At 54.8% G+C, this 26,674-nt stretch overlaps 1 protein-coding gene across 1 annotated transcript; it reads left to right on the forward strand.

The window, feature by feature from the left end:
• Positions 1-4,936: 4,936 nt before the first annotated feature.
• Positions 4,937-25,860, forward strand: MFSD4A (major facilitator superfamily domain containing 4A). The gene is made up of 10 exons (XM_082330115.1): positions 4,937-5,212; positions 11,752-11,950; positions 12,083-12,322; positions 18,110-18,278; positions 19,977-20,092; positions 21,165-21,338; positions 23,229-23,376; positions 24,036-24,106; positions 24,306-24,426; positions 25,117-25,860. Exons 1-10 carry the CDS (start codon positions 4,983-4,985, stop codon positions 25,179-25,181), a joined length of 1,533 nt encoding a protein of 510 aa, XP_082186241.1. The 5' UTR covers positions 4,937-4,982; the 3' UTR covers positions 25,182-25,860.
• The last annotated feature ends 814 nt before the right edge of the window (positions 25,861-26,674 follow it).

Below are 26,674 nucleotides of genomic sequence, written 5' to 3' on the forward strand. Positions count from 1 at the left end.
CATTTTAAAAGAAATTATTTTAAAGATTTATTCCAAAAGAAGCAATGATTTTTTTATAGAAAGTTTTTCTGGAATAAATGGAAAGGTACAAAAAGAAAAAAAAATAAAAAGAATAAAAGATTGTATCCATCTATCAGTCTTGTGTCTGTTTTATAAGAGTATTTCAATTTTTGTATTTCAGATGTGACATGGACTATTTTGTGGATGTGCTCATTTTCTTGCTAAGGCTTATATTACAGTTGTATTGTGAATGCTCCAAAGCCAAGATTGGACAATAAACTTCATTGAATACAGGACAGTTTTGTACAGGATATAATTTTTCTCTTTTCTCTTTTTTTGGTAGGAGAAGGATCCGCTTTGTTTTTGAATTTCAGCTAGGTAGCACCGACGTCTCAGGCGCGCAGGTCCCTTGGCAGGCTCCCGAGCGGTGAGTTGCTCCGTGGTGGGCACGCAGGGGAGGCAGGCTGCCGGACCGCGGCCGTGCCGTGCCGTGCCGTGCCGTGCCGTCTTTGTGCCTTCCCGCAGAGTCTTTCCCCACAGCTGCTTTCTCTGCGGCTCCAGGACACCTTTCCTTTTCACTCCTGCTAGCAGGGCATTTTTTGGCTGGCTGTGGTAAACTCCCAGACACAGACTTAGTGCAAAAGGAGTTGCCCACTACCTGACCTTTGCAGGGGACTAAAACACAAGACCTTAAGAACTTGAGCGCAATAGGAAAATCTTTCTGTGGTCCCTTGCGTGGATCCTAAGGCCCTGAACAAATATTGCCATAAGCCTATCAGGCAAATAACGCACAGAGCTGACGTGCCCAGCCCGTGGCTGCAAAGCAGCTGAAGGGCAGAGCTGGGGAAGGGACAGGGGAGCCCTGCTTCCCGCAGCGCTAGCAGCTAAAAATCTCCCTGAGACCAGAGCTATTCAGCACGGCAGTGCCCTTTACATATTCCTGCTCTCTGGCCCATCAGGGCTGAAGAGAAGCTACAGCCACCCGGCTCCGGGGGACCTGGGAAGAGCCAGAGATGGAGTACGGGGGGACCTGTGGGATCTTTAGGGCCAGACCTGTGGTGTGAGCCCGCGGACGATGGGCGGCTGGTTTAGGGAAGGGGGCAATGCCCTTCCCCTCCCCGGGCTGCACCTCAGGCCAGCGCCCAGCCTGCCTGAGTCACGCTCAGGCACTGGCGTGGGCAGAGCCCCAGTAACAAGCTGTTTGTGAAACCAGTTGCTCCATCTGCCGCTCTCATTCCTCCAGTCTCACTGCGGCGGCAGCTGCCGGCGCTGGATCCAGGGGAATGCTGCCGAGCGGCCCCAGCCCGCATCCTCCGCCCGCGGACCCAGCCGGCCTCTGGATGTTCCCGGCCGCCCAAATAGCCGTGACCTCCCCGCTCCGTGTCCCTTAGGGCGTCCTCCTGCCTCACAAGGATGCTCAAGCCAGGTCACCCATCGCTCCCCGGGTCTCTCAGCGTATCTGCAAAGCGGGGGCGATACCTGCTGCCCTCAACAAGATTATTTGTGTGTCATTAAATTACGGGTGCGTTTCAGGAGGCTCAGCCTGGTCGTTCCATGGCAGCCCGCCCTCCTCTGCCACAGTTTTAGTACAGTAAAGGAGGAAGCACATCGATTCCAGCTAAACCGGAGTGGGTGTGTGAATTATTTAAGTTGGACAATAGGAGAACGTGTAGGTGAGCGCTTCCTCCTTTTAGATAAGTGTTACAGGATCTGTAAGAACTGGGCCAACATCTCAGGCTAACGTTTGACCTAGAAGTGGAGCTGAGCTTTCCAAATCACACGCCGTGGTTTGAAACTCTTGGCCCTGAAATACATGAGGCGAACACCTCTCTCGCGTGCTGCTGCTCCAGCTGCCCGGCCCGTTCATGCTGGGTTGCTGAGCATCTTACATGCAGCCTGGAATAATTCAACCCATCGTATGGAGAGTTTACCCCGTGCTGTAAGAAGCATCACATCTTTTCTCAGTAAGGTTCGGTGATTCTGGGTGGTTATTTTCTTATCTGCTCAAGCTTGCTTGGTGGTGGGTTTTTTGGGCTGAGTTTCAGCTGCTGAAAGGCATCGGCGCTCCCGTTTCCAAATCGCATGCAGCATTTTGGCCCGTCGCACCGGCACGCGTGGTTGCTGGGATAACGCGTTGGGGTTTCTGAGGGCGTCAGCCCAGATTTGCCCTTTGTGGTCTCTTGGCAAAAGGGGGACGGGGGGAAAACTCTTCAAGAGTATCTCAGCCCCAGGCCCTTGGCCCCAGCTGCCAACCCAGACACCGGCGAAAGCCTTGAAGGAGCCCCTCCCCGGGCGCCTGCTCTCCCAAGCCCACCCATGGGGCCTCAGCTGGTTCCACCCCGAGGAAACCTTTAGAAAATCTATTACTAGAGTTTAATTTTCCCACTGTATTGAGACTGGGCTAAGAGAAGTGATGCCGGCATCACAAGAGCAAATCTGAACAAAAATCTGGCTTCTGGGTGGAAGCTCTATAGAGCAGTCACTGCAAAGCAGTTAAAGAAGTAATTGCTCCACTGGCTGAAAAGATTAACTGCTAGAATGTGAAAAACCCCTGCTGTGCCTCTTGCTGCCCCAGGAAGAACGTGCGAGGGCAGGGGAAGCAAAAGGAAGGTGTTTCTCAGACGCTTGCGGGATCTTTTTGAGCAGCAATGGCACGCACCGACTGACGCTGCTCTCTGTAAGGCTGCTCTGCTCTTCCTTCATTCATGATTTCACTTTGCAGCTTGCAGCAAGCGCAAAAATGTGGGTGTTTAATTCATTGCAAGTACAACATTGATTTCAGTTTGGAAAACAGCCTAAAGTGCCTCCTCGTGAAGCTAATTCTGGTATTGCATATACTCACAGTCCTGTGGCTTGCATTTTTATGAGCTACCTCTGAGGATCTGGGTTTCAATATGTGGAGCCAGAAAGGATCTGTGTGTTCTTATGCTGACTAACCCACCTACGCTTCGTTTCTTATTTGCAAGCATATCTTGCGTGACTTGTGTTATCCCTGATGAAATGGCCTGATATTCCTGGAAGCAAGTGTACCGGCACTTAGGCCATTGCTTAGCAAAGCGGGGTCAGCTGTTGCAGCTGGGGTAGGGGCTGTGCTAACATTTGTAACCTCTGGTAGGTGGATGCTGCCTTTTCATCTGGGAGTAGATGCAGTGAATGTGCAAAGGTGGGGAAAGCATGGCTCAGCCATTTTATAGTTGGGGAAGTCAAGGCCCAGAGAGCTGATGCTATCAAGTGATGGTGATGCAGTAATGGAAGCCAGGAGCAGAGTGCAGGGCTCCTGACTCCCTGTCCGGTAAAGGGAGAACCAAGATCAATATTGAGATCAAGAACGTGGTCCAGAGGAACCACGGGTGAAGCCCCATCAGCCCTTTTCTTGGGGCACGGCACCCAGTATGTGAAAGACAAGGATCTGCTGTTCCATCAAGTGACTCCAGCCCCATGCACAAGGAGATGGGTGGACGAAGAGGGGCAGGAGATAACCCTCCCAGCAGCATTCTGATGGAAAGGCCTTTATAGTCGCAATCCTTCCTCCCTCGTGCTGTTTTGTCCCCACTTGCAGATGGGGAGAGAGAAGCGGAGGCAGGCTGCAGTGGCGTGGCCCTTCAAAGCCAGCTGTTGCCTGGCAGGGAGAGCCCCAGGCTGTGGCTCACAGGCCTGTGCATCAGCCTCCCCCTCCTCCCCGTCCTGCCGTCCACGCTATTAAGGAAGACGGTTTATCATGTCATGATAAAGCCCGATTTCCGGCCATGCTGTTGACTCATTCCGTGTCCGTAAGCAAACCGCTTCATTCCTTTCTGGCCCTCAGTTTCCCCATCAGTAAAACAGGATAACAACATTGCTCCATCCCTCCAGGCAGCTGAGCTGTTTCTTTGATTGCTCAATGGCTTCAGGTGGAGGTGCAGCCGGCCACAGGAGTTCTCCCTTTGGGGCAATCAGGGGTTTATTGCCCACCTGTTCTGTGCTTTGTTCACTCCGGTGGTGGAAGAGGGCACGATCCTCTCCTCCTCGCTCTGGGAAGACTCCAGCAGATGCCACAGAGAGGGAAGAACAAGGACTCGGATGCAATTTGGGTTAGCTAAACATTAAGCTATGTCCAGGTGGAAACGAGCACCTGCAGCCCCAGAACAGCATTCCTGAGGCACGGGTCACAGGAGGCGTGAGTACGTGTGCGGGGTCCGCTGGCACGGGAAGGGAGCTGGTGTGCAGGCCTGGAGCCAGCCCTCTGCCATGGCTGAGCTCCATCGATTCTGGTTTGCCTGGAAAGAGTGTTCTAAAAATTGCTAGTCTTTCCCAGATAAAGTAGGTGAAATATTTATAAATCCATCCTCTAGAGGAGACCTTTTGCGTAAGCATCAACCACTCCAACTTTAAAACATGCACCCCCCCGAGCCATCTTGTGCTTCTCATCCAGAGAAGGGGCAACTTTAATTGCATTTGTCTGGAACGGTTGCACCTATTTACGGGTACGGAGACCGCAGAGACGGTCCGCAGCAGAAAAAGGGGATTGCTGGGCTTCCTCGCTTGGCCGCGCTCTCTGTTGCATCGGCTTCGCTGCTGCGGCCGTAGCTCGGTGCCGTTCGTGCCGTGGGGTGCGGACCACGCAGCGGGGGCGCGGCCGGGGGGGCTGCCCCGCTCTCGGCAAGGTGCCGCAAACCCCGGGGGGATGCGGGGGGTGGGGGGGTGCTCGGGGGCTCCTGCGGGCCCCGGGAGGGATGCGGAGCGGGGCCCGGCTTCGGGGCGGTGGGGCGATGCAGAGGGGCCCCGCCCCGGCCCGGCCCCGCACCGCCCCGGCCCCGGGAGGCGGCGGCGGCGGCCCCCGGCCCCGGAGGCGGAGCCAGCGCCCGGCGGGGCTCCGGAGCCACATCCTGCAAAGGAGGAGCGGGAGCGGAGCGGGGCCGGGAGCGGGGCCGGGGCAGCGGCAGCGAGCGGGGCCGGGCGGCCGGGAGCCGCATCGCCGGGGCCGCCCCGCGCCGCCGCCCAGGATGTGGTGGGACGAGCGGGTGTCGGCGCGGTTCCGGAGGAACCTGCAGCCCACCCTCACCTACTGGAGCGTCTTCTTCAGCTTCGGCCTCTGCATCGCCTTCCTGGGGCCCACGCTGCTGGACCTGCGCTGTCAGACCCAGAGCTCCCTCTCCCAGATCACCTGGGTCTTCTTCTCCCAGCAGTTCTGCCTCCTGCTCGGCAGCTGCCTCGGAGGGGTCTTCAAGAGGACGTAAGGCGCCTGGCAAACTCATCGCACCTCCTGCGGGTGGGCTTAGCTCTCCGCAGCCCCTCCGCTTTCCTCCCGGGCCGGGGGTGGGCAGCCCACCCCGGGCTTCGCCTCCCTCCCACATTCTCCCGCCGGGTTTGCATGGCTGAGCTGGGATGCTGGGGTCCGCGGGGGGAAAAACCCTGTCCCAGAGGGCCCGCAGCCCTCTCAGCCCAGCGCCTCGGAGGGAGGGGGCTTCCCGGGAGGTGCGGGGCGGGAGCCGCTTTGGGGGCCGCTGCTCTCCTCTCCTGCACGTTTTCGTACCCCTGGCGAGAAGCTGCCGGTTCCCCTGGAGCTCGGGACAGAGAGCGCCTTGGCGTGAAGTTACAGCCAGAACTTCCTGGAGGGTATTTTCCTTAACCTGATTGTTTATTACAAAAATATTATTGCAAGCCTGTTTTAATAACCTCGGTGTCAGAAATCAGGGCATTGTCGTGCTCCTCAGGAGTTTGGGCAAACACGAGGCGAGATGCGAGCGGTCCTCACGGTCTCGCTGCTGCGGGGGACGAGGGCGGAGGCGGTGTGGGCTTCGTGGGCCAGCGGTGGGCTTCGTGGGCCAGCGAGAAACCCGGGCACAGCCCAGCGGGGATTTGCACTGAGCCTTCTGTCCAGGATGTGTTTAAAATAAATAATAACGTGATGGCTCAACCCTAAAGATCGCCAAACAGGCATTTGATTTGAGGCTTGATGACAGCTATGCTCTGCTGAGAATCAGCTGATCGTTTACATTGTCACTAATTCTTCAGGCAGTGATGTAACGTGTCGGCTCCGTGTACGTCTCTGATGTACACGTCATATGTATGTATGTGTTTAACGTGTATATGAGGGAATTTTGCATGAATCCTTCGCTGCTTTAAAATGCCTGTTTTAAAACGTGTTGTTAACCTCTTGTATTGTGAATTGTGGAGCGTTGGCTAAGGAAGATGGCATTAGAGCACCTGTTAAGCTGCCATCCTGGTCCATGGACCTGTCCTGCTGCCCCTGTCCCACAGAGCCCAAAGGCTTCCCGGGGCAGCAGGAGCTGCTCTCCGTCGGGCTGTGCCGGGAGAGGAGGTGCGAGGGGGGGTGCACGGGAACGGGGGCGGCACGTGGGAACCTTGCCCTGGGTCTGACACGGCTCCGAGGCTGCTGGGTCAGCAGGCAGTGCCTTTGCCAGCCCCCAGTCTGCTTCACATATGTTGGAAGGAGCAGCGAAGGAAAATGCAGAATTGTTTCCCGCTGTCAGCTTCCTACCCAGAGCTCCTGCCCGTGGCCGGCAGGTTACGCAGACCCGATCGGGGTTTCGTGCTCAGAGACTCCCAAACTCTTAACTCTGCAGCAGCACGTGGCGGGAAAGAGCGTGGCTGTTGCTTGCTGCGGTTACGAACCAGGATGCGTTTGCGATCGCAGCTTCTTGGAGCAACCGGCTTTTGCAAAGTGTCCGCCAGCCCCCCAGGAGCGGCAGCCCTGCCGGGCAGGAGGGCATGTTTCGGATAGTTGTAGCTTGCGAGCGTTGCGGGGGGTTGCTCGGAGCGGTGCGGCGTGCAGACGCGTGGGTTTGGATGAGAACGTTAACTGTTCAGACCCTGAGAGCTCCTGTACTATGCCCTCTTCAGGGATGGACAGATTGAGCTGTCCTGCTAAGGAGTCCTCCCTCTGGGCCATGCTGCGGGTTTATAAATCAAATTATCCTGGCCTCGGTGCGGGGCAGGGAGGAGCGCTGGACAGATCGTCTTTTCCAGTTAGGGGATGGATAGCTGCTCGTAGAGGGTCCCAAAGCATCGCCTGCCTGCAAGCCATGCGTGCCGAGGTCTGGCTGCAAGCTGTGTTTAATTTCTAATGCCTGAAGAACATAGACTTCGCTGCTTGCTTTCAATTAAAATATGTATTGGTCTGAGCTCTCTGAATGATGGACTTGTGAGGGAAAGCAGTGTTGTTACTGGATTCTGCAGCAGAAGTGGGTGGTGGGACCTAAATAATGGTTTGGTTCCTCTTGCCAGAGAAGCTGCTGAATGCTGGGCCGTGGTCTCTGCTCTCTGGGCGCAGCTGGAGTCCTGGAGCACTGGGAGGACAGAGCGTAACGATGGCATCATCCCTTCTGTAACTCGGAGTGAGCCTGGACTGCCAGAACCAGCTCCAGAATTCCCTCTCCTGCGAGATTTCAAGGAAGAAGAAAGTTTGCCATTGCGAGTTTCCCCGAGCGATGTAGGAACGCCACGGTTGCCTGCGGGGCTCCGCGCTGGGGCCCGGGTTTGCTGCGCGGCCCCTTCCCGGGCTTCTCGGGAGCGCAAAGCCGGAGCTGCGGGAAGAGCAGCTCCCGCGGAGCTGCGCGGCGCGTTGTTTGAGCTCGCTTGGCGTTTGCTGGGTTGTAATTACAAGCTCTGCTTCGGAAGAATACAGTTTTTTCCAGGGTATTGCATGAGTGGGGTTGGGGTTTAGGTGGAGTGCGTGCCCTGGCTCAAACCCTGGTGCTGCCGTGGTGTTGGCAGAGGTTCCTCGAGCAGCGTCAGCCCTGGCAGCAGCTGATGCCCTCCATCAGGAGCCCTGGGCCCCTTTGCGTGGAGCACGCTGAAGACTCTTGTTTCCTGGTATTACCGGGACTGGGTTCTTGGGAGTGCCCGACACGTTGTGAGACTGCGAACCCGGCCAGCAGCGCTGGGGTGGGAGTGCTGGGAGGGCTTGAAACCCTCCCCAGCCTCGGAAACCCGAGTGGGAGGGAGCTCCTTGGTAAATCCAGCCCCGAGCGCCTGGCGCTGCAGACTCCGGGGTGAGCTCTGCGCACCTGCATCCCCCGCCGCTCCCCCTCCTGCTTCCCTTGCCTTCCCCTTTTCCTTTCCCATTTTGTTGGGTTTTAAGCTTGCACTGTGAAGTTAAAGTCACGCTGCCTCTGTGCTGCTGGGCTACACGTTTGTGACAGGAGCAGCAGCGTAACTGAGCGCCCGTGCCCCAGTTTGGTTGTTTTCATTCAGAAAGTGCATTTTTGTGTCCTTATAGAAGGACCTTATTTTCTGCTTTTGCTCCCAGCGTTCGGGTCAGCCCTGAGCCAGTCCCGCTGGTGTTCGCAGAGGAGAGGAGGGGGCTGGGAGGTCTGCGGCTGTGTTGGAGCCCTGAGCAGGCTCTGCTCGAAGTGATTCACACCAGGACCTGGGGGGCTGGTGAGATGGGACCCTTCTTTCATCTTTACCCCTGGGCACCCGTGCATGTCACAGCACGTCAGCGGGGAGTGGGTGACCCTGTTCTCGCCCTGCCCCTCAGGCTCCCATCTTCTGAAGGTTTCTGTTCAAGCCTCTGGCTGGTGCAGAGGATGCTTCTCACCGCAAAGGAAAGTAAAGCCTTTTGTTGCTGAGAGCAGAGAGCACGGTGACTTGAGCGCGAGCTCCTCGGGGGAGGCAACGCTCCCCGAGCCTGGCTGGTGCTTCCAGCTGGAAACGAGGGCACCTGAGGGCAGGTGTGGGATAATCCGTGCCCTCCTCTTCCTCTGCGTCCTCACCTCGTCCCCTTAGGGCTTTGGGTTTTTAATTATCAGTTTTGCAAGTCTGAATTAGCCTGATTATCATTTTTCTTCTTGATGTGAAGGACTTAGAAAATGTTCCCTGGGGTGGGGAAAAACATCCTCGAAGTTGAAGAGTGCCTGCTGCAACAGGGACACCGAGGTGGGGGGTTACATACGCTGCGTGGGAAGGAGAGGGCAAGCTTTGCTGGCTGTGCCTACAGGATAGCATTGACTGCCCTAATCCTACAGAGGAGAACAACCGAAATGTTTTGGGGGGGAGCTGCAGACCTTCCCTCAAGCCTTGTGATGGAGCCAGGCCGTGTGCTGGGTGCTCCTGAAACACAGTCCATGGCATTACAAGACTTGCTTCATGTGCTGCAGCGGAGCCTGCCCTGGGGACAGCCGCAGCTGGTGCAGAGCTGAGCTGCGCACCCGCTCAGGCGGGGACATGGGGACCGGTCAGCGATGGGGAGGGCAGCGATGTCAGAAACCGGGCCATGGTGTTACGTCAGCGTGGCTTTTTAAGCCCTTTGGAGGGGTGCATTTGTTTCGTATCATCCAGACACGGAGTTCATACCCCCTCTGAAAGCCGTGGGATACCTCAGTTAGGGATGCTTTCAAAGAGGTTTGGTTCTAAAGAAATCTCCCAGCTGGTTGTTCGGTGCCTCCCTGGGTGCTGAGGTTGTTCGGTGCCTCCCTGGGTGCTGAGGTTGTTCGGTGCCTCCCTGGGTGCTGAGGTTGTTCGGTGCCTCCCTGGGTGCTGAGCAGTGTCCTTTGACCACATCTTGGGGATCTGGCATGAGAAGCCAGCAATGTCTTGGTCCCCCGATGCCAGAGCCAGGGAAGGGGGCAGCAGGGCTGCGTGCTGCCCTGGGCCGTGGGCTGCTGGTGTTTGCAGCGGGGTGCAATTGTGTTATTAACATCTTATGGCTGGAGGCAGGGATTTTTGCTCATCGGGGAAAAGTGAGGTGATCTTTTTAAGGACCTAACATCATCTGCAATTAATGTTTAACTCTAGTAATGAGCGTACTCCCTAGCCAAGCACAAGCGGTGCTGTGGTTGTTTTGCTAGGGCTGCAGAAGAGAAGAGGCGTTTCTGGGATGTCTTGGTGTGCGTTTCCCCGTTTCCCCATCGCTCCCGGCCTCGGATTTGCCAGCTGCTGGTGCCTCTGCCTCTCTCCCTCCTGCTGGGCTCCTGCTGTACCCTGGAGAGTGCTGCCTCATTTCTCCAGGCTCGAAGCTGCTTCTCTCTCATTTGCTAGTTGTTTTTCCTGCCGTGACTGTGCACATCTCGCTTTGCTCCCTCCCTCCCCCAGAAATCCCACGCTGGCTCCCCGTTTTGCTGTCAAAGGAAGATCAGTAGTTACGGCTTTGCAAAACGTCGGCTCCTCCAAGGTGATCTGGCTGATGGGTGAGCGAGGCTGGGCTGGGAGACGGGAGCGCACCGAGGCGCTGGTGCAGCCGGGTTTGTGCCACTGGGCGGGAGAATAAAGGAGACGTGTCCTTGGCCCGTTTTTCTCCCCGGTGCTGTTGGAGTGCAGTGTAAGCAACAAGCAGGATGTGGAAGGCCAAATCGCTCTGGGCTTGCAGATGAATGAGGGCCACGCAGAAACGCAGTGACATGCCCAAGGCCAGGCCGTTCTGGGCGAGCGGTCAGGGCAGGAGGGCTGGTAGCGTGGTGCCCGGCAGCCGCGGAGGCTCTCTGCGGCGGGTTCAGCCTGTGCCTCCTCGTAGCCTTCCCTTCCCTCTTTGGGCAGGGTGCGAAGCAGACGGGGGGTCAGGCAGCCCGCAGGAGCGAGCCGTAGGCGTTTTGCTTGCTGGTTGCATGTCCATACTAGGGACATAGCTGTGCATTGCCAGTCCTTTGCTGTGGACAGATGGCTGTGCCCCACATGCCCCAGCAGCAGGCCCCAGTTGCTAATTAGCAACTCATTGTAGCAAGTTGCTGGCCACTGCAAGGGGCTTCTACCAGGGTTTGGGAGCCCAGGGTGGGGAGGGGAGGTGCCTGTGCTACTCTGCTGTGCCTTTGTAGTCCCATCTTTCTGCTAGTTTCAGTGCTTTGCTGTCTGGTCCCTGTTTCCTTCCTTCCTTCCTTCCTGCCTTTCGACTTGGCAGCTCTGGAGCAGCGCGGTGCCAGCCTGGGCGCCGTTCTCCAGCGAGCTGGCTAGCGCCCGGCTCGCACCGAGAGCAGCCTCCCCGCTCAGCCAGGCAGGCCTGCCTGCGCTGCTGCCAGACTCGAGATGTAATGCACCAGCTTTACCTCTACCCCGCACATCCCTTGGGCTTCTCTGAATGACCGTGTGGGTTGGAAAGTGGCTGCCTGCACTGGGAACGGCGGCAGCGCTGCATCCCGCCCTGCCGTGCTGGGGGAAGGGATGATGCTGCCAGAGCAGAGCATGGAAGGGGAACGGCAGCAGCTCCCCAGTGCTCCCCGTGAGACCGGGCAGCACCTGCAGGCAGGTCCGGGGTGACACGGTGATGTGGATGCCAGCAGCTCTCTCCCTGCTGGGAACTGGGCTTGCGCAGCAGCTCTCATGCCTGCTCAGCCTGCTCGTGCCGTACAGCCCTGCATGAGAAATGCCCTGGAGCTGCTCAGAAGTCACGACGTGGCCTCGCCTGCACGTACCCATGTTCCTTTCCGTTCCCAGATCTGCCCAGTTAACAAGGGAAGGTTCTCGGGCCCTATTCTGCCTTGAAATGGGCAGAACGTGGGTTTGAAGGGGTGGTTACTCTTCTCCACGAAAGCTGGGTGGAAGATCTGCCTCTTCAGGGCATCGCCCTCCACGCAGGAGATGCCAGTGCCCTAGGCTGGCTATGGCTGGGACGTGGAGGTGCAGGGTGTGCAGCATTTCCCTCGTCTCGTCAGAAGAGCATGTGCTGGAGCTGTGTTAGTTGGAGCTACAGCCTGTGGGTGCATCTCCTGCGAATGCCTATGCCACTCGCCGACCTGGGGCTGAAAGCGGGAGGCCGTGGTGCGGATACTGCTCTCGTGGTAGTAATTCTGTCCTGTCTATCCTCTTTCCCCGTCTCAGGTTGGCTCAGTCCTTGTTTGCGCTCTTCGCCTCGTCACTAGCGATCTCCTTGGTCTTTGCCATCATCCCTCTGTGCCACAATGTGGTGGTCCTGGCTGTGGTCATGGCTGTGGCAGGACTGGCCATGGGTTGCATCGACACCATCTCCAACATGCAGCTGGTGAAGATCTACCAGAAGGACTCGGCCATCTTCCTGCAGGTGAGCACGGAGCCGCGTCCCCTCTGGCTGTGCTTCTTCCTCTGAGGAAGAGGAGTGAGGGGCTTGGCCAGCCTCCCTGCAGAGAAGAGCAGTAAACCTCCCTGCTCTACTTGCACATCTCATCTCTTGCAGGCCCTTCATTTCTTCGTGGGCTTTGGAGCGCTGCTAAGCCCGTTGATAGCTGACCCCTTCCTCTCGGACACCAACTGCATCCTCTCAAACTCCACGGCCAATGCCTCCAGCAACCTCCCTCACATCCGCAAGTCCCTGGTCCCGCACCATCCAGGCAACCTGTCTCATTACGACCTGCCGATGAAAGGCATGGTGGTCACGCGCGTCTCCTACGCCTTCTGGATCATGGCCCTCATCAATGTAAGTGCTGCAGCCGGAGTGGTCCAAGCTGTTGCTGGGGATGTCTCTGCTTCTCGGCTTTGCCAGTGGCTGTGGTGTTTGGGGGGTGTTGGTGCCTGTTAGGGGGTCCCAGTGATGGAAGGAGGTGTGAGGATGGTTGTGCTGGTCCACAGCAAAGGTTTGGGGTTTGCCAAGTGCCCGGTTTCCCAGCCAGGAGCAGGTGCCTGGGGCAGGAGGGCACGACTCTGCGAAGCTGAACCAGTGGTGACTGCACCATCAGATGCGGTAGGGTCGATGTGCCGTCCTGTGGGATTTGTCTGATCTCTCTGAAAGCAGGTTGCACCTCCAGCCTCCCCCAGTGCAGCAGTTATATCAGTTAACTGCGCTCAGAGCCGCAAGCTCTTCCTCCTCGGTCGGTCTGGGGAGCAGCCTGGTGATGGTGGGGATGGCTTGGCAGCAGGGTGATTTGCAGCATCTTTATTCATGGGAAAGTACCTATCGATGAACTGAATTACTGGGGCTGAAAGCTTGATTGGGGCGTCTGTGCCATTTGTCATGTCTCCCTGGTGACTGGCAGCAGATGTAAAAGCCCCGTGGCCCTTCCTTTGTGAGAGAGATGGGGTTTAGCGCCCGTCCTCTTTCTCTGCCCTGCTCAGTCCCAAAGCTGATCTCCAGCAAGCTGCTCTTGCCTGCAGGCTGTGGGCTCTCTTTGAAGTGTGCCCCTGTTCCTTACCCCCCAGTTAATACCCGAATCCCAGCATGGTTGAATACAGCCGGTCCCTTGCACAGCCTCGCTGAGCTGTGGCCATCGTCGTGCCCTCCCCGGTCCCTCTGCGGCAGAGCTAGCTAAGCTGCCGCTGTCATTTCCCTGGCGGCAGGGGCCCTGCGAGCCTGTGTGTAATTGTCCATGTAGATCTGGAGCGATAAGAGCGGAGCGTGTTGTTGCAGTGAGCGTCGGCCCGGCTGAGTGGTGCTGTTCGTGCCGGGATTGATGCCGAGGGCATCAAAAGCTGCGGAGTGCCCGGTTATGCTGCGTGCATGGGAATTCCCGCTGGCAGGGGTGCTGGGATCCCCTCTGTCGCAGAGCAGAGCCCAGCCTGCGTAGCCCTTGCTGTAAGGTGCTCTGGTGTCTCTTTATAAAGAGCGTCCCAGGGTGGGGACTGCCAAGCTGGTGCCTGCTTTGCTCCCCTGCAGACCTCCTGTAGCAGAAGCGAAGGGTGATCCTGCCAGAAGGACCTCTGCCTGCCCTGCAGCCCCGGCCCCTGCTGCCCCGGCCCCGTGCAAGTTTCGCCATTGCCCCTCTGCCAAAACGTAGGGATGCGACGGTGGTCCTCCTCCCTGTCCCAGGCCACCGAGCAGCCCTTGGTCTTCCACCACTCCGTCTGCACTAGGCAAAGGGAACAGGTTTCTTTGTGCTCTTGGTCTTCCCATTTGCTGAATAACTAAGACGCATCCCAGCGCACCTAATCCAGGGGCTTTCGTTAGCCCGAGGCCTGCGCAGCTTGCTGATGCGAGAACAGGCAACCAAAACAGCTGGGCAGGTGCTGTAATAAGCTGCTTTGCAGAAGTACCGAAAAGAATGCTCTCTGCCTAGGAGGAGAAGCCAGCTTTAATTACCTCTGACTCTGCATATGCCATGGGAAATGTGCTTTTAATTACACCGGCGCGTTATCTATTTTGTCAGTCAATCCTGACCAAACTAATGTAGTTTTGCAGGCAGCGTTTGATATCCGCTTTGAATATGCGATGTGTCTGCTATCTGGAGCACTGGTGGGAGGGTGGTTGCCAGACCCCCCTCTCTGTTCCCGGCAGCGTCCCATGGACGTTTTGGGAGCAGGATGGGACCCTCAGCTGAGTCCTGCTGTGCCCAGCAGCTCATTTATAGCAGGTCGTGAGCTGGGCTTGTGCGTCGCTGCACGCTCAAGTGTGTGCACACTGGGTAGGATCACGGGAACGCGGCAGGGAGTCCCGGGGTGCCGGGATATGGGATGTGATGGTGGTTTTGAGCTGAGGGTTGGGTAACAAAGAGAAGAGGAGCGGGGAGTCGGACGTACGCTGCGCACACAGCCCTTGAGCGTGTCCCCTTGCCAAAGCCGAGCTGTTATTGTCTTTCCCAAAGCCTCGCTGAGGGAGCCGACTTGATTCCTTGTTTAAACTAAATAACCCAACCCGCTGGCTGGAGATACTGAGAGTAGCTCCGCTCCAAAACTGCTGACCCTGCTTTAGGGTGTAAACGTCAGAGAAAGATGATGATCATTGGTATTTAAAGCCCCAGGGAAGGGGATGAAATGAGTAAGCTGTAGAAATGGAAACGAGGACCAGCAACTTTGTTATAAAATGGTCAAAAACACATTTCCGTCCCGGTTTTCACAGGGCTGCGTGTATTCTGACGAGACGCAAGCTGAAATGATTCATTTCAATTTCTTGCTTTGTTTGAAGTGGAAATGTCTCAATTTGACTTTGGCCTAAATGCAACATGTAAAGCTGACTGAATAGTTGTTTCGATGCTATTGAAGCAAAATGTTTTTGCTTTAGTAAAGTTAAGTGGTTCAACATTATCAAAATGAAGTGCTTGGATGACTCCCGGCCAAAATTTTTCATTCTAAGAGGAAAATTTTGGCTTTTCATCCAGATTTGGAACAAAAACATATTTCAAAATTCAGTTTCCCACAGAACGGAAATTTCATCATCCAGCCCATTCCAAGGGGCTGGAAATCAGGAAAATGTTCCTCCGAGAGGGATGTGTTTATCTGGAAGGTGGTTTCCCAGGGGAAGTGCGGGACGCTCCATTGTGCTTAGGTTGCTTAAAAGTAGCCTGGATACAATAGCAGGGAACGGTCCCGTGCTCCTGGGGGGAGAGACCGAAATAGAAACTGGAGGGAAGGAGCCTGGATTATACCCGTGCTTAACTGTGTGATGCAGCAACTTGTTGAGTTTATACTAATGGTTAAAAGCTGCCAGGGGGCGGGGGGAACGATCCCGGTGATGCGGCGAGCGGAGCTGGAGCGCCGGGTCCAGGCTGCCCGCTTTGCCCTTCAGCCCGTGCAGGCTCCCAGCGGGATGCTCAGGTGCCCCTTGGAAAAAGAAAAGCCCGCTGCTGAATAAGGGGAAGCAGAGTTGCCCTGGGAAGGAAGCCCATGAGCAAATGGTTATCGCACCAAAATCTCTGCCTGCTCAGGAGGGAGGGCTGGGGGGAGACGGGGCCTGGAGGTGTCCAGCTCGGTGCGGTCACGCTGCGGGGAGGCTGGCGTGGGGCAGGGCAGTGCTTTGAGGACCACTGTCCTTATTTTAGGGGCTGTGTCTGCGGCTCCTCTCTGGTTCTCGCTGTTTGGGCTCCCCGTGGGGTGGGGAGGCTTTGATAGCTCTTTGCCTCACGCCAAGCATCCCAGGCAGCCGATGTGTTGGCCCCAAGAAAACCGAGGAGCTGAGTAGCAAGATCCTGTCGTAAGCACGGTGGCCCTGCCCCTGTGTGTCTTGGCACGTGTCCTGGCTCAGGGGCCAGCGAGGCTCGTCGTCGCCACCCGACCCCTCCAGCTGGGGCACGTGGGAGCTGCGGATGGGGAGAGGGGCTCGGCGCCTGCCCGGCAGCTCGTGGCGGTGGCCATGCTCATGTGGGCAGGGGAAGGGACGGTCCTTGAGCTGTCCTCGTCCTGTGGTCAGGGTGGGCTGCTCCTCCGGGATGGATTTGTCCCTTTGCTTGGTGAAACATGCCCTGGCAGGGCTCTGGTGTTGCGGCTCTGTTTGCTCCTCTCCATCTGCCCGTGTAATAACTGAACTGCTTTCGTGCATGCTCCGTCCCCTGTACACACCCCGGGTTTATGGCTGGCCCCTCTGTGGGCCAGGTGGCCACAGATGACTGTCCCCCGGGCGGTTTGCCAGCCAGCGTACAGCACACAGGGCTGGCTCAGGGTGGAGCCCTGGGAACCTGCTTTCTCTTGATCCTTTGCTTTTCCGCACTTTCCTGAGCTTGCTCTGGTGCGGTGGCAGCCCACGGGCGCGGGCTGCGCTTGTCCGTGGGTGAGTCTCCGGCCTTTGGGCATTCCCTACCAGAAAAGCCCAGCGCTGGCGAGCAGCTCACGGCGATGGGGTCAGAGTGCTCGTGCACCCGAGGCGCTGCCAGCTGCAAGATGGCTCAGTCTGGATAAAGCAAAAGGGATCCGCTTGCTTTAGAGATGAGGATCTGGGGAGCAGGGATGTGCCTATGGTTTGATTGGGAATCGTGGGAGTCCGGAGCTGGGGCTCTTTTCTGCATAGGCACCGAGTGCTCCTTCAGGCTGGAAGTGTCCAGAGACGTTATCTGTACAGCCAGTCCCCCTGCATGGGTATTTTTTTTGCAAAATCTGCAATTTAGAAGAATAAAATCTGGTCCTGACCTCCGGAAGGATTAGAACTATCAAGCAAATGCGTTTTTCTTCCATGGGACCGAACTAACTGTTCCTATTCCCATTGTTCCCAGAACAATGAAGTCCTCATAAATGAATTCAGGCAAGAGAGGCGGGGTGGGGGGGGGAATTCTCCATACATTTAAATCATGCCACGAGCCAACAAAAGGCAGGAAATTTGGAGCTGGAGCTCGCACTTGCTCGCAGACATGTAGAAAACAAGCGCTCGGTGGCTGGAGAGTGAGCTGTCACTTAGGATTTCCTGGCTTTCTCCCCCAGTTTGTTGCAGAATAAACACCACTGGGTTGCGGCGGGAGGAGAAGGGAGGGCTGGCGAGGGGCAGACCCAGCTTCATTTGCTTCCCTCTGGTTTCTCTGCAAAAGAAAAAAAAAAAGGCAAGTCCCTCTGGGCTTGGAGGCACCACGGAGTCGGGGGTGTGCGCAGGGAGCGGGCTCGTCCCCAGGCACGTGGCAGCGAGGAAGCACGGTGCCGGGGGCCCGACGCTGCGGCTGCCGTGTGATGGACCCAGCGGGCAGGTACAAGCCCACGGTGCCTGTGTGCGTTAGCACCAGGCAGAAAGCCCTGACTGCAGGGAACGGTGCCGGTGGGAACGCTGGGTGTTGGGAGCCAGCGCAGCGGCATCCCGGGATGTGCGGAGGTCTCTAAGGCAGCGACAGCCGAGAGGGCGATGGCTCGCTGCTCTTCAGCCCCAGGTTCTTCAGCAGAGGCTGTACCGAGGGCTGTTTGAAGCGGCTCGGCTGTGGCGGTGCTGGTGTTGTTGGCCTGGGAACCACGAGCTCATCTCTCATGAGATGCTGAGCAACCTCTGCTAACGGCTGGAGATGGGCAAAGCAGGTCTTGGAGCAGCTTGCTCTTCCCTCACAAAGAATTTCAGCGACAGAAGGTCTCCCGTTAAAACTGTTCTGCTCTCCACAGGCAAAAGCTACTTTATTATTTTATTCTTTGGGCAGAAGTGGCCAAATGCTTGGAAACCAAAACATTTTGGTTTTGAAGGGCTGGCACGGTGCTTCATGAGGTTTGTATTTAGGTGCCTTGTGTTCCCGTCTCCCTGTCCCCCATCCCAGGTGAATGGTCCCCAGCCCACCTGGCATCCCACAGGGACTGGCAGGAGATGCCCCAGCCGTGCTCCAGATAGGGAGTCTTTGCTTTCAACTGGCTTTTTTTTCTCCTTCCCTGCCAGCTCTCCTAGCCAGCCTCCATCCCTCCTGCAGTGGCTCCTTACCCCGCTGCCAGCCCGTCCTTGCCCCGTCAGGGCAGCGTGAGGCTGCTCTCGGAGGTTAATTCAGGCACATCTATTGCAGACGCCGAGCGCGGCTTCCTAAAAGGCCCTCGCGACTGGGGAACGGGACCGTGTTTTGTGCGAGACTTGTGTCGTGCTGACCTGCCCCTCTCCGTTCCTCCCCAGCTGCCGGTCCCCATCGCGGTGTTTTTCTTGCTCTACAAGGAGCGGATGGTGCCGTGCTTCAACAACAGCAGCCACCCGCTGCTGTCGGCCGACGAGCTGGCGATGGAAGCGCGGCCCGCGGAGAAGGACGATCTCTCCACCGCTGTGCAGAGGCCCCGGGCAGCAGGAGGTGAGCTGGGGGCACCGCTCTGATGGGGGGGAACGGGGAGCGAGCAGGGGGAGAAAAAGCCCTATTTCTGAGTGTCTCCATTTTGTTTAACAAGTGAGATCCATCGCTGTTGTCTAAGGAGGAAACTTGCCAAAACGTACACGTGAATGTAATCCAGAAGTGCCCAAACAATCCAAACTGACAATTCAGTGCCCAGTTGCCCTCGAATTAGGCGGGACCACAGCCCCTGAACAGAGATGAGTGTCCTGCTGTTGGGACTCCGGGCTGCTTTTCTCCAAGCCGTCCTAAAACTACACCTGGGCTCCCGAGTGGTTTAAGCACACGTGAGAGTTGTGCCCCTTCGTTTCCTTCTGGTTTTTGGTCAGGTTTTGAGCTGGCTCTGCTGACTGTTCAGTTTAAAAGTGGTCATCGTGCTGCAGAACGCTGATTTTTATAAATCTGAAAGGAATAAGGACAGCGCCCTTGTTTGAGGGGAAAGTTAAACTCCAGCAATAGTTTGCTCTTGAACTTGTGACTACACCCAGCTTTGGGGACAATAGTAACATTGTTCTTTGCTACCCAAGAGAAACGTATCGAAGTAAATCCTTCAGCTAAATAGTGAATCTCCAGAAGTAATCATATTTTAGGGTTATCAGAGGAGCGTGTAGTGCTGTTATTACAGAAGAGGTGGCTTTACCTGAACAATAAAAGGCAATTTTAGGGAATGCTTGAAGGTGGAGGCAGTTAGAGATGCGGTGAGGTGCTGCAGGGAGGGATCGCAGGTGTCCCGAACGGAGTGGGTTCTCTGGTGTCCGATAAGGTTGTGCTCATCTGATAGCATTTCCCTTAGCTGAGACACTGATGGTTTCTTTCCTCAACCCAGCTGCCCGGTTTCATACAACCCATTGGAGCTTCATGTTCTTCAGATCTCCATCTTCCTCTTTGAGGCAGTTGAGATGAATCCTTAGAGAAGCAGGAGGGCTGTATGCTGACTGCCGTGATCTTTGGCAGACACGTCTGTGCTGGCAAAATCCCTCCTTCCCCATAGAAGCAGTGAGAATTTCATCTTTGCCATGCACAGCAACTGTCTCCAGGTGCCGTTACCGTGACACCAGCCCTTTGCACGTCCCAGAGTGGTGTGACACAAGCATGAGGATGGGAGAGTCGGGAATTCCTGGGGTCCTGACCCCCGGCTTTGGCAGGCTGTGGTCTGGTCAGGGGAGGCGACACGAGCTGTGTGTTTATCGCTCGCTTTCCCGAAGTTGGCTTGTTTGGTTAACTATCATTTAGCTGAGGAAGATGAGCTGTCCTGGGCTGGACTCTGCTGTGTGGTGGTACCAAGGGCTCTGAGCACGAGCGCTATGGTCGACTGGGCTTGCTTCTATTGACTGTAAGAGCGGGGCCAGCAATGTGTTGCTCCTAAATGGGAAGAGGAGCACAAGCAGCTACAGTAAGAGAAGTAGTAAGTATCCTGGAGAGCTAGGATCCCAGTCTGTGGACAGCAGCCCAAAAGCGTATCCGTCTTCCTTCTGAAAGCGTAGAGGTAGGTAAAGAAAGAAGTTGTGCCAGCAGAGGTTAGCAGTGCTCCGCGTTGTTCACCGTCCTCTATGAATCTCTGTCTTGCAGCTGAGCACAAAACAAATCCCCATTGCGGGCTGGCAACCACCCAGCCCCGGGGGGACGTTCCAGCTAAGTTTGCTTTGCATTGTTTTTCACCAGGTCATGATGACTTATTTAGCTGCTGCCAAAGCAAAAACTTCAGAGGGGCTTCTTACGCCTACTTCGCAGTCCACATCACTGGGGCTCTTGTTCTCTTCATGACTGATGGGATTGTGGTGAGTTCAGCTGATAGAGGGATCTTGTCTGAGCAAAGCTATATGGCTTTCTTCCTTCCAAATCACTTGTAACAGCCCAAACCCAGCACATGTCCTCCGCGTGCAGTGGGCTGGACCTGAGGGTCTGCCGGTGCAGCAGGCTGGTTCCCGAGGTAGCTCATTCAAAGCTAATCGGTCAGGCTGATACGTGCCCTGCTTCTTGGGAGGGTTTTGTGGCTTCTCCTAGGCTCTCCGTTGTTGCAGCTAGATTGCTACTGCTACTAACCTAGCCAGTTTAGAGCTGGAGTTGTGATGGTGTCTACTTGTACGCAGCGGAGGTCTCTTCTCACTTCAGCCAAGAGGCAAGCACGGCTTCGTTTTATTATTTCCTAAGACATGGTGGCTCTTTGTTTGATGGGTCTCCTGAGCCCCCAAAACCCAAGACGAGAGCACGCGGGGATGGTGCGGTGTCTCTGCAGTGGCCTGGCAGCACGTCCCCGGCCGGCGCAGTCGCACGGGGCTCGCTGTGTAGTGCTTCTGTCCGGGCGAGGAAGGCTCGCTCTTGGCTGCCAAGTTGCTCTTCTTTTTCTTTCAACACTTTTGTCTCGGTCCCCTCATGGTAAAATACTGCTGGGTCTTACTAGGGCATTAAATAGGGTCTTGAAAGATGAGCGGGGTTGCGCAAAGCAGCTGCCAGATACGGGAACTTTCCAGGGCCTCCATCTTCAAGGATGATCAACTCCAGGTTCTTAATGTGACACGTTTTGAGAGTATGTAATTCTAGAAGGACAAGACAGTCCCTAGGGAAGAGAGTATCTCTACAGATAAGAGCTAAGCATGCATTTTACCTAGTAATGCTGTTAAGTCTTGCCCTTTTAGGAGAGCTTAAGTCCTGTGTTCTACTTCTGGTGGAAGCCTGTCTCCAGCTGCAAACCCTTGGGAACAAGGTTCATGGAGACTTGGTAGCAAATCCAGAGGTGGGCTCTCCAGCACTGTCACAATATCGTGAATAATTGAGGGACAGGTTGAAGTTAAAGTTGCCAAGCCTATAAGTCGCCCATCGGTGTGACATGGTGTTTTGTTTTCCCTGCAGGGAGAGTACTCGGGCTTCGTTTACAGCTACGCGGTGGAAGAGCCTCTCTCTGTAGTACATAAGGTGGCCGGCTACCTGCCCAGCCTCTTCTGGGGATTCATCACACTGGGCAGGCTCATCTCCATCCCTGTGTCCTACCGAATGAAGCCGGCAACTATGGTCTTCATCAATGTGGTAAGGCCGCTTTTACTGTGTTTTAATCCTGCTTGCCTCCAGGACGCCGTCCAGTTCTGGTTCCGCCGCGCAGAGCCGCCGCCGCGCTCGTGCCGTACCCAGGGCAGGTTTGCGCCGGCGGCAGCCGGGCGAGCTGCCTTCGCCTCCCTCCGCGTCGCTGTCCCTGCGCGTTCGCAGCCGATGCAGGAGGTAGCTGAGACTTACAACTTGATTGCGCTGCTTTTCTGAGCTTGCTTCTCGGTTAATCTAACGTTAGATGTGTGAAAGCACCTAGTAAAGTGTCTGCCAGCTTTGCTTACTTTGCACGGTGTCTTCTCTGGCCTCTACAGGGGCGTTAATGCCCGCGTTAGCCGTGGGAAAGGGAAGCCAGATAGTTCAGTAAATTCTCTACTTAGACTGTAGCAGCTGTCAAAGAAACCAATGTGATGTGAGGTTGCTTAAATTAATAAAACACATTCACTTGAAGGAAGGGGAAGGAATCCTTTCAGGATACGTAAGAAAGGTGCATGTAAGGATGTGGCAGACAACAGGGAGGGAGTTGTTCCCATTCGCACTTCTTAAAAAAAAAAAAAAACCAAAACAAGTGCGAAGGCAGTTAATTTACAATTTATTGAAACCAGAATTATTTTGGTAGCAAGTTTCACAGTTAATGTTGCGAGGCCAAGAATATGTAAGAGGGTGGTGGGAGAAGAGGAGTGACTGTTCCCGTTGGGAGGTTCGGAAGGTTTGGGCGGATCTCTGCTGCAGGGGGGCAGGTGAGGCGGCCGGCTCGGCACCTTGCTGCGGCTGGCTTTGAAAACTGAGCTTAGATCCCGACAGATACAGCCAAATGAAATGCGGTCGTTTTAAAAATGAGTGTAATCTCTTACTTCAGCACATCGTCACTACTTACACGGGAGCAGGGAAAGCTCAGCATCAGCAGCTCCACCTCGGGTGTCTGATATGAACAGTCCCGTCCTCGGTGCGTGCTACCGACTTAATCGCTTGTCCGCACTGCACGACTGCTCTTTTAACAAACCTGAGGACAGGACTTCTGCCTTAGCTGCTGCTGCTATTTGGAGAGAAGAGGGAATAGCCTCCAGCCTCGAATGGCAGCCGCCTCGCTTCCCCTTACAGGCAAGGGTAGCCGCACCGCCCGAGGACAAAAACGCGCTCGGCAGACCCCGAGCGCTTCGTGCGGTGCTTGCTGGCTGGTGCTGCTGTCTGCAGTCAGATACGCAGCTCCTGGAGTCCCTTCGGCATCGTAGCAAACTGCAGCTTGAATTCAGTTTCTTTAGAGTCCAGATTGCTCCTGTGCACACGCACGCGCCCAAACACTTCACAAAAAAATAACTGGAGCGGGCGTTGCAGAGCTCCCTGTGCCGGGGCGAGCTCGGGGGGGTCTGCGATTGCTCGGGGGGGTCTGTGATTGCTCGGACGCCGCAGCGAGCCAGAGGTGGGGGCAAGTTTATTTAAATTTAGTCAGCTCTTCGGCTTTACTGCTGTGGCTGGTTTCTGAGCGGTTGCTGAGAGGGAGTTAATTCTTTAACCCGCTGAATCACTTGTTAGTGATTGAGACATGTAAATATTATGGAAGTAGCAGTAATATTGTATTTAAAGCTGCAGAGCAAAAGTATTGTTTCAGATGCGATCTTAAGTCTCTACCTAATGAAGTTGAGAGTTAAGTACCAAGTCATGTTGTAAAGTCCTGTTATAAGAAGTACCAAATTCTTCACTGTAAAGGTAGATGGATTTTATTTGGCCAGTTACTTCAGTTTTTCAGAGCTTGTGATCTTTTTTCAGTATCCGTTTATTTTCTTTTCCGGACTGTTCTCTACAAAAAAAGAAACTCTAGAGCCTATTGCAACTCAGCATTTACCTTCCTACTGACTGTGCGTGTGTTGCTCACAGGTTGGAGTCCTGATAACCTTCCTCCTGCTCCTGATTTTCTCCTACAGCGTTGTCTTCTTGTTTGTGGGGACGGCGTCGCTGGGGCTGTTTCTCAGCAGCGCCTTCCCCAGCATGCTCGCCTACACCGAGGACATCCTGCAGTACAAAGGTGAGCAGCAGGCTTTGAACGCGGCTGGGCGTGCGGGACTGGAGCTCGGGTACCGGCACACCCAGCAGCTCCCTCCCGCCTCAGGGAAGCCTAGGGGGCCTGGAAGAAAGATCTACTTTTGCATACAATGTTTATTCAAGCTCGTAGTCGGAAAAGCAGACTGCACAAATCCTGGCTTTGTTGTACTAATAAATTCTCCAGGCAGGGATCTAGACTGGTTCGTAGTTTCCTGCAGCTGTAGGGCTCTCGGGGACGGACACGAGAGGCTTTAGAGGCTTCCAGGGAGCTGGTTTGGAAAACATCATCCAGATTATCAGTGAACTGAAAATCCTTGAGTTTGGCCAGCTCTTACAGGAGGTCTCTGCCAGCTTCTGTCTCTGGGGCAGTGATACAGAATGAAAATCCTTCCAGCAAGAAGCAACATCACCTCTGCCAACAGAGACAAGCGACAGGAGATGGGGTTTTTGGCTTAAACTTCAACCTTTCTGCACCACCACAGGTTAGGAGAGGCATTTGCAGCGCTAGATGGGAACATACATTAAGTATTGGTAAATCTTGTATGGAGATCCACGAAAGGGCAGTGTGAAGAAGCTATGGGCCGATCCTGCTGCCCGTTTCGCCTGTTCCCTGCCAACATGGCTTGCGCTGTTTCTTTGCAGGCTGTGCCACGACCGTGTTAGTGACGGGAGCTGGAATTGGCGAGATGGTGCTGCAGTTACTGGTGGGATCGGTAAGTGTAGACAAGGCCTGCCAAAAACGGCCGGGAACTTCCAAGTAGAAACCTGGTTTTGGACAGCTGCTGGGAAAAAGCCCTGCGTAACCCTGGAGCTACCAAATAGTAACGCTCTTACTGAATGCTGATCAGGTATCTGAGGGCTACGATGACGCCTGCTCCTTTTTTTTTTTTTTTTCCCCCCTTCCAATTGCAGATTATACACGATCAGGGCAGCTACAGTTTCCTGGTCTGCGGGATGATCTTTGGAGGCTTGGCCTTTACCTTCTACGCTTTCCTCCTGTTTTTCCACAGGATGTACCCCAAGCCCTCATCAGGTAAGAAAGCCCCAGCCCTCAGCCCTGCTTTGTAATGAGAGGAAGAGGGGCACATGCATCAATACGTAACCAGGGTGCAGCACTTCAGCAAAATGCAAGGAAATGTTTATTTTACTGCTGCTTCCTCCCCCTCTTCCTGCTTGACTTGCCCACAGAGCCTTGGCAGCCGCAGCTCAGGGTTTTGCTTGCTTTTCTGTTGGAGAAGCAAGGGAAAAAGTAGGAACGGTCTGTGGATCACAGAGGAGCTGTAAGGCACGCATAGGACGCGAGCTGTGGAAGCGCTGCCGTGCTGCTGCAGAGCTCGCAGGAGTAAGTCCTCCTCCTAGGGACTGCACGAGCCTCCCCACGCTGTTCCCTGGCTAAAATCCAGGGAACAAGCGGGCCTGCCATCCGAAGGCAGCTGTCAGGCGCTTGAGAAAAGCCTGATGATAAAGGATTTCTCTTAGGCATTGCCTCGGTCTGCACACACTGCTCACTCTTACAAGCACCTTTTGTAGAAGGAGCGCTGCATGACAGGCAAAAAACTTCTCCAGGTTACTGGAAATGGAGGCCTTTGGCCAGCAAAGTACAGAAGGTAGCGTGGTGGGAGATGGAACAGCAACATCCATGGGTGGGAGAGCTCGTGCACGTTCCCTTAAAGCTCGGTGGGCTCGGTACCTTCAGGTGAAGTATCTAATGTCGCTTTTGCAGATACGGATGATGCCTCGCCCGACAAACCAGCAGTAATGGATGACACTGGACAGTATCAGCGCTGAAGAAGTGGCCGAGCCCCAGACAAGCAATAAAACAACACACAATTAAGCATTACTATTAAGGATGATTTCACATTTAATGACTGAATCACGCAAGTTTTCTGCAATCAAAAGCACATTAGATTGGGTAAGTCAGAATCAAGAAAACATCCTAAAACACTGCCTCAAGCCAAGCACAAGTTGCCCTGTCGCGTGCACCAAAAAGCAGCCTGTAAGCGTCCGACCCCGTGTCCGAAAGGCTGCGGCAGGGGCGAGGGGAGCACGGTTACTCCTGCAAATGAACTTTTTTACCCGTTCAGGATGGAGGGGGGGGAAGGAAGGGGCTCGCTCTGCTCCGTGTGTAAGGCTGAATAGCTCCTGGCTTAACCGTTGCACTTACTTACCAGATTTTTCTTTTGGCCTGTAACGTCCAGAAGCCCCTACAATGTACAGCACAATACTGGATTTGAATTCATTTTTGTGCAACACTGACTCGAGTAGATGCCACCTCCATGTATGCTTCCAAAGGGGAAGAATTACCCAACTGGTAGAACCCACCAAGGGCACCGTGGTAGCAGGACCTATCTATATTTGCACAGTTGATTCTTGTATATCACACAGTACCAGACGTGTTCACTAAGACAGTGTCTTATTCAGCATGCTAGGGCCTCTTGATTATTAAAATCATTAGCTTTTTTTTGAGTGAGTCAAGATTGTGATTTTTTTTTTTTCTTTTTTTTTGGGGGGTTTTTTTTTGTTTGGTTTTTTTTTTTTGCTTTAAGTCACTAGTTTAGCTGCTACAGTTGCAGTGTCTCCTAGGGTGGTTTTATTTCTAGCTTCCAGTTGAAGCTTCAACAGAGGTATTTGGGAGCCAGCCTCCAGCTGCTTAATCTGTGCAATACTTACTAAACAGGTGCCTTCCGTAAGGTACTCTCATAACCCACGCATGACCTATTACAAGCTACGAAGAAAGGACTGGCTTTAGAAGAGTGTAAAGCTACATACACCTATTTCTTCAGTGAGTGATTGGACATGTACTTTTGGCTTTAACTGCTGTATGTGGATGTACATATGTATGTGTGTATATAAAGCAGTGTTTAATTAAAGGTGATTGATTGCTAGATTCTCAGCATGACGTTCTGGCTTTCGATCTCGGACTGAACCTGACAGCTGTTTAAATTCAATTGTTTTTAGCGTTTCTGTTTCTTCCAAGCAGTAGATCTTACCTTCCATAAAGTATCTTCACAAGCTCCCAGGGCTGGGGCTGCAGGAAGACTCCCCAAAGAGCAGGCTTGTTGAATTGAGTTGGTCTAGCTAAAGCCGAGTGCACGTCAGGCCAAGGCGGGAAGGAGGTAAATGCAGTTGAATTTTGGGCTTAGCTCATCCCTGGCCTTCAGGAGCCCTCCTGCTTCACAGCCAGTGCAGGACGTGCTGTAATTCTTCCCTAGCACCACAGGATGCCACTGCTACTCTCCCTGAGATGATACCCAGAAGGAAAAGCGCTGTACTGCAAACCC

This window comes from Platalea leucorodia (genome assembly GCF_965183815.1).
Source record: "Platalea leucorodia genome assembly, chromosome: 19".
Lineage (NCBI taxonomy): Eukaryota > Metazoa > Chordata > Aves > Pelecaniformes > Threskiornithidae > Platalea > Platalea leucorodia.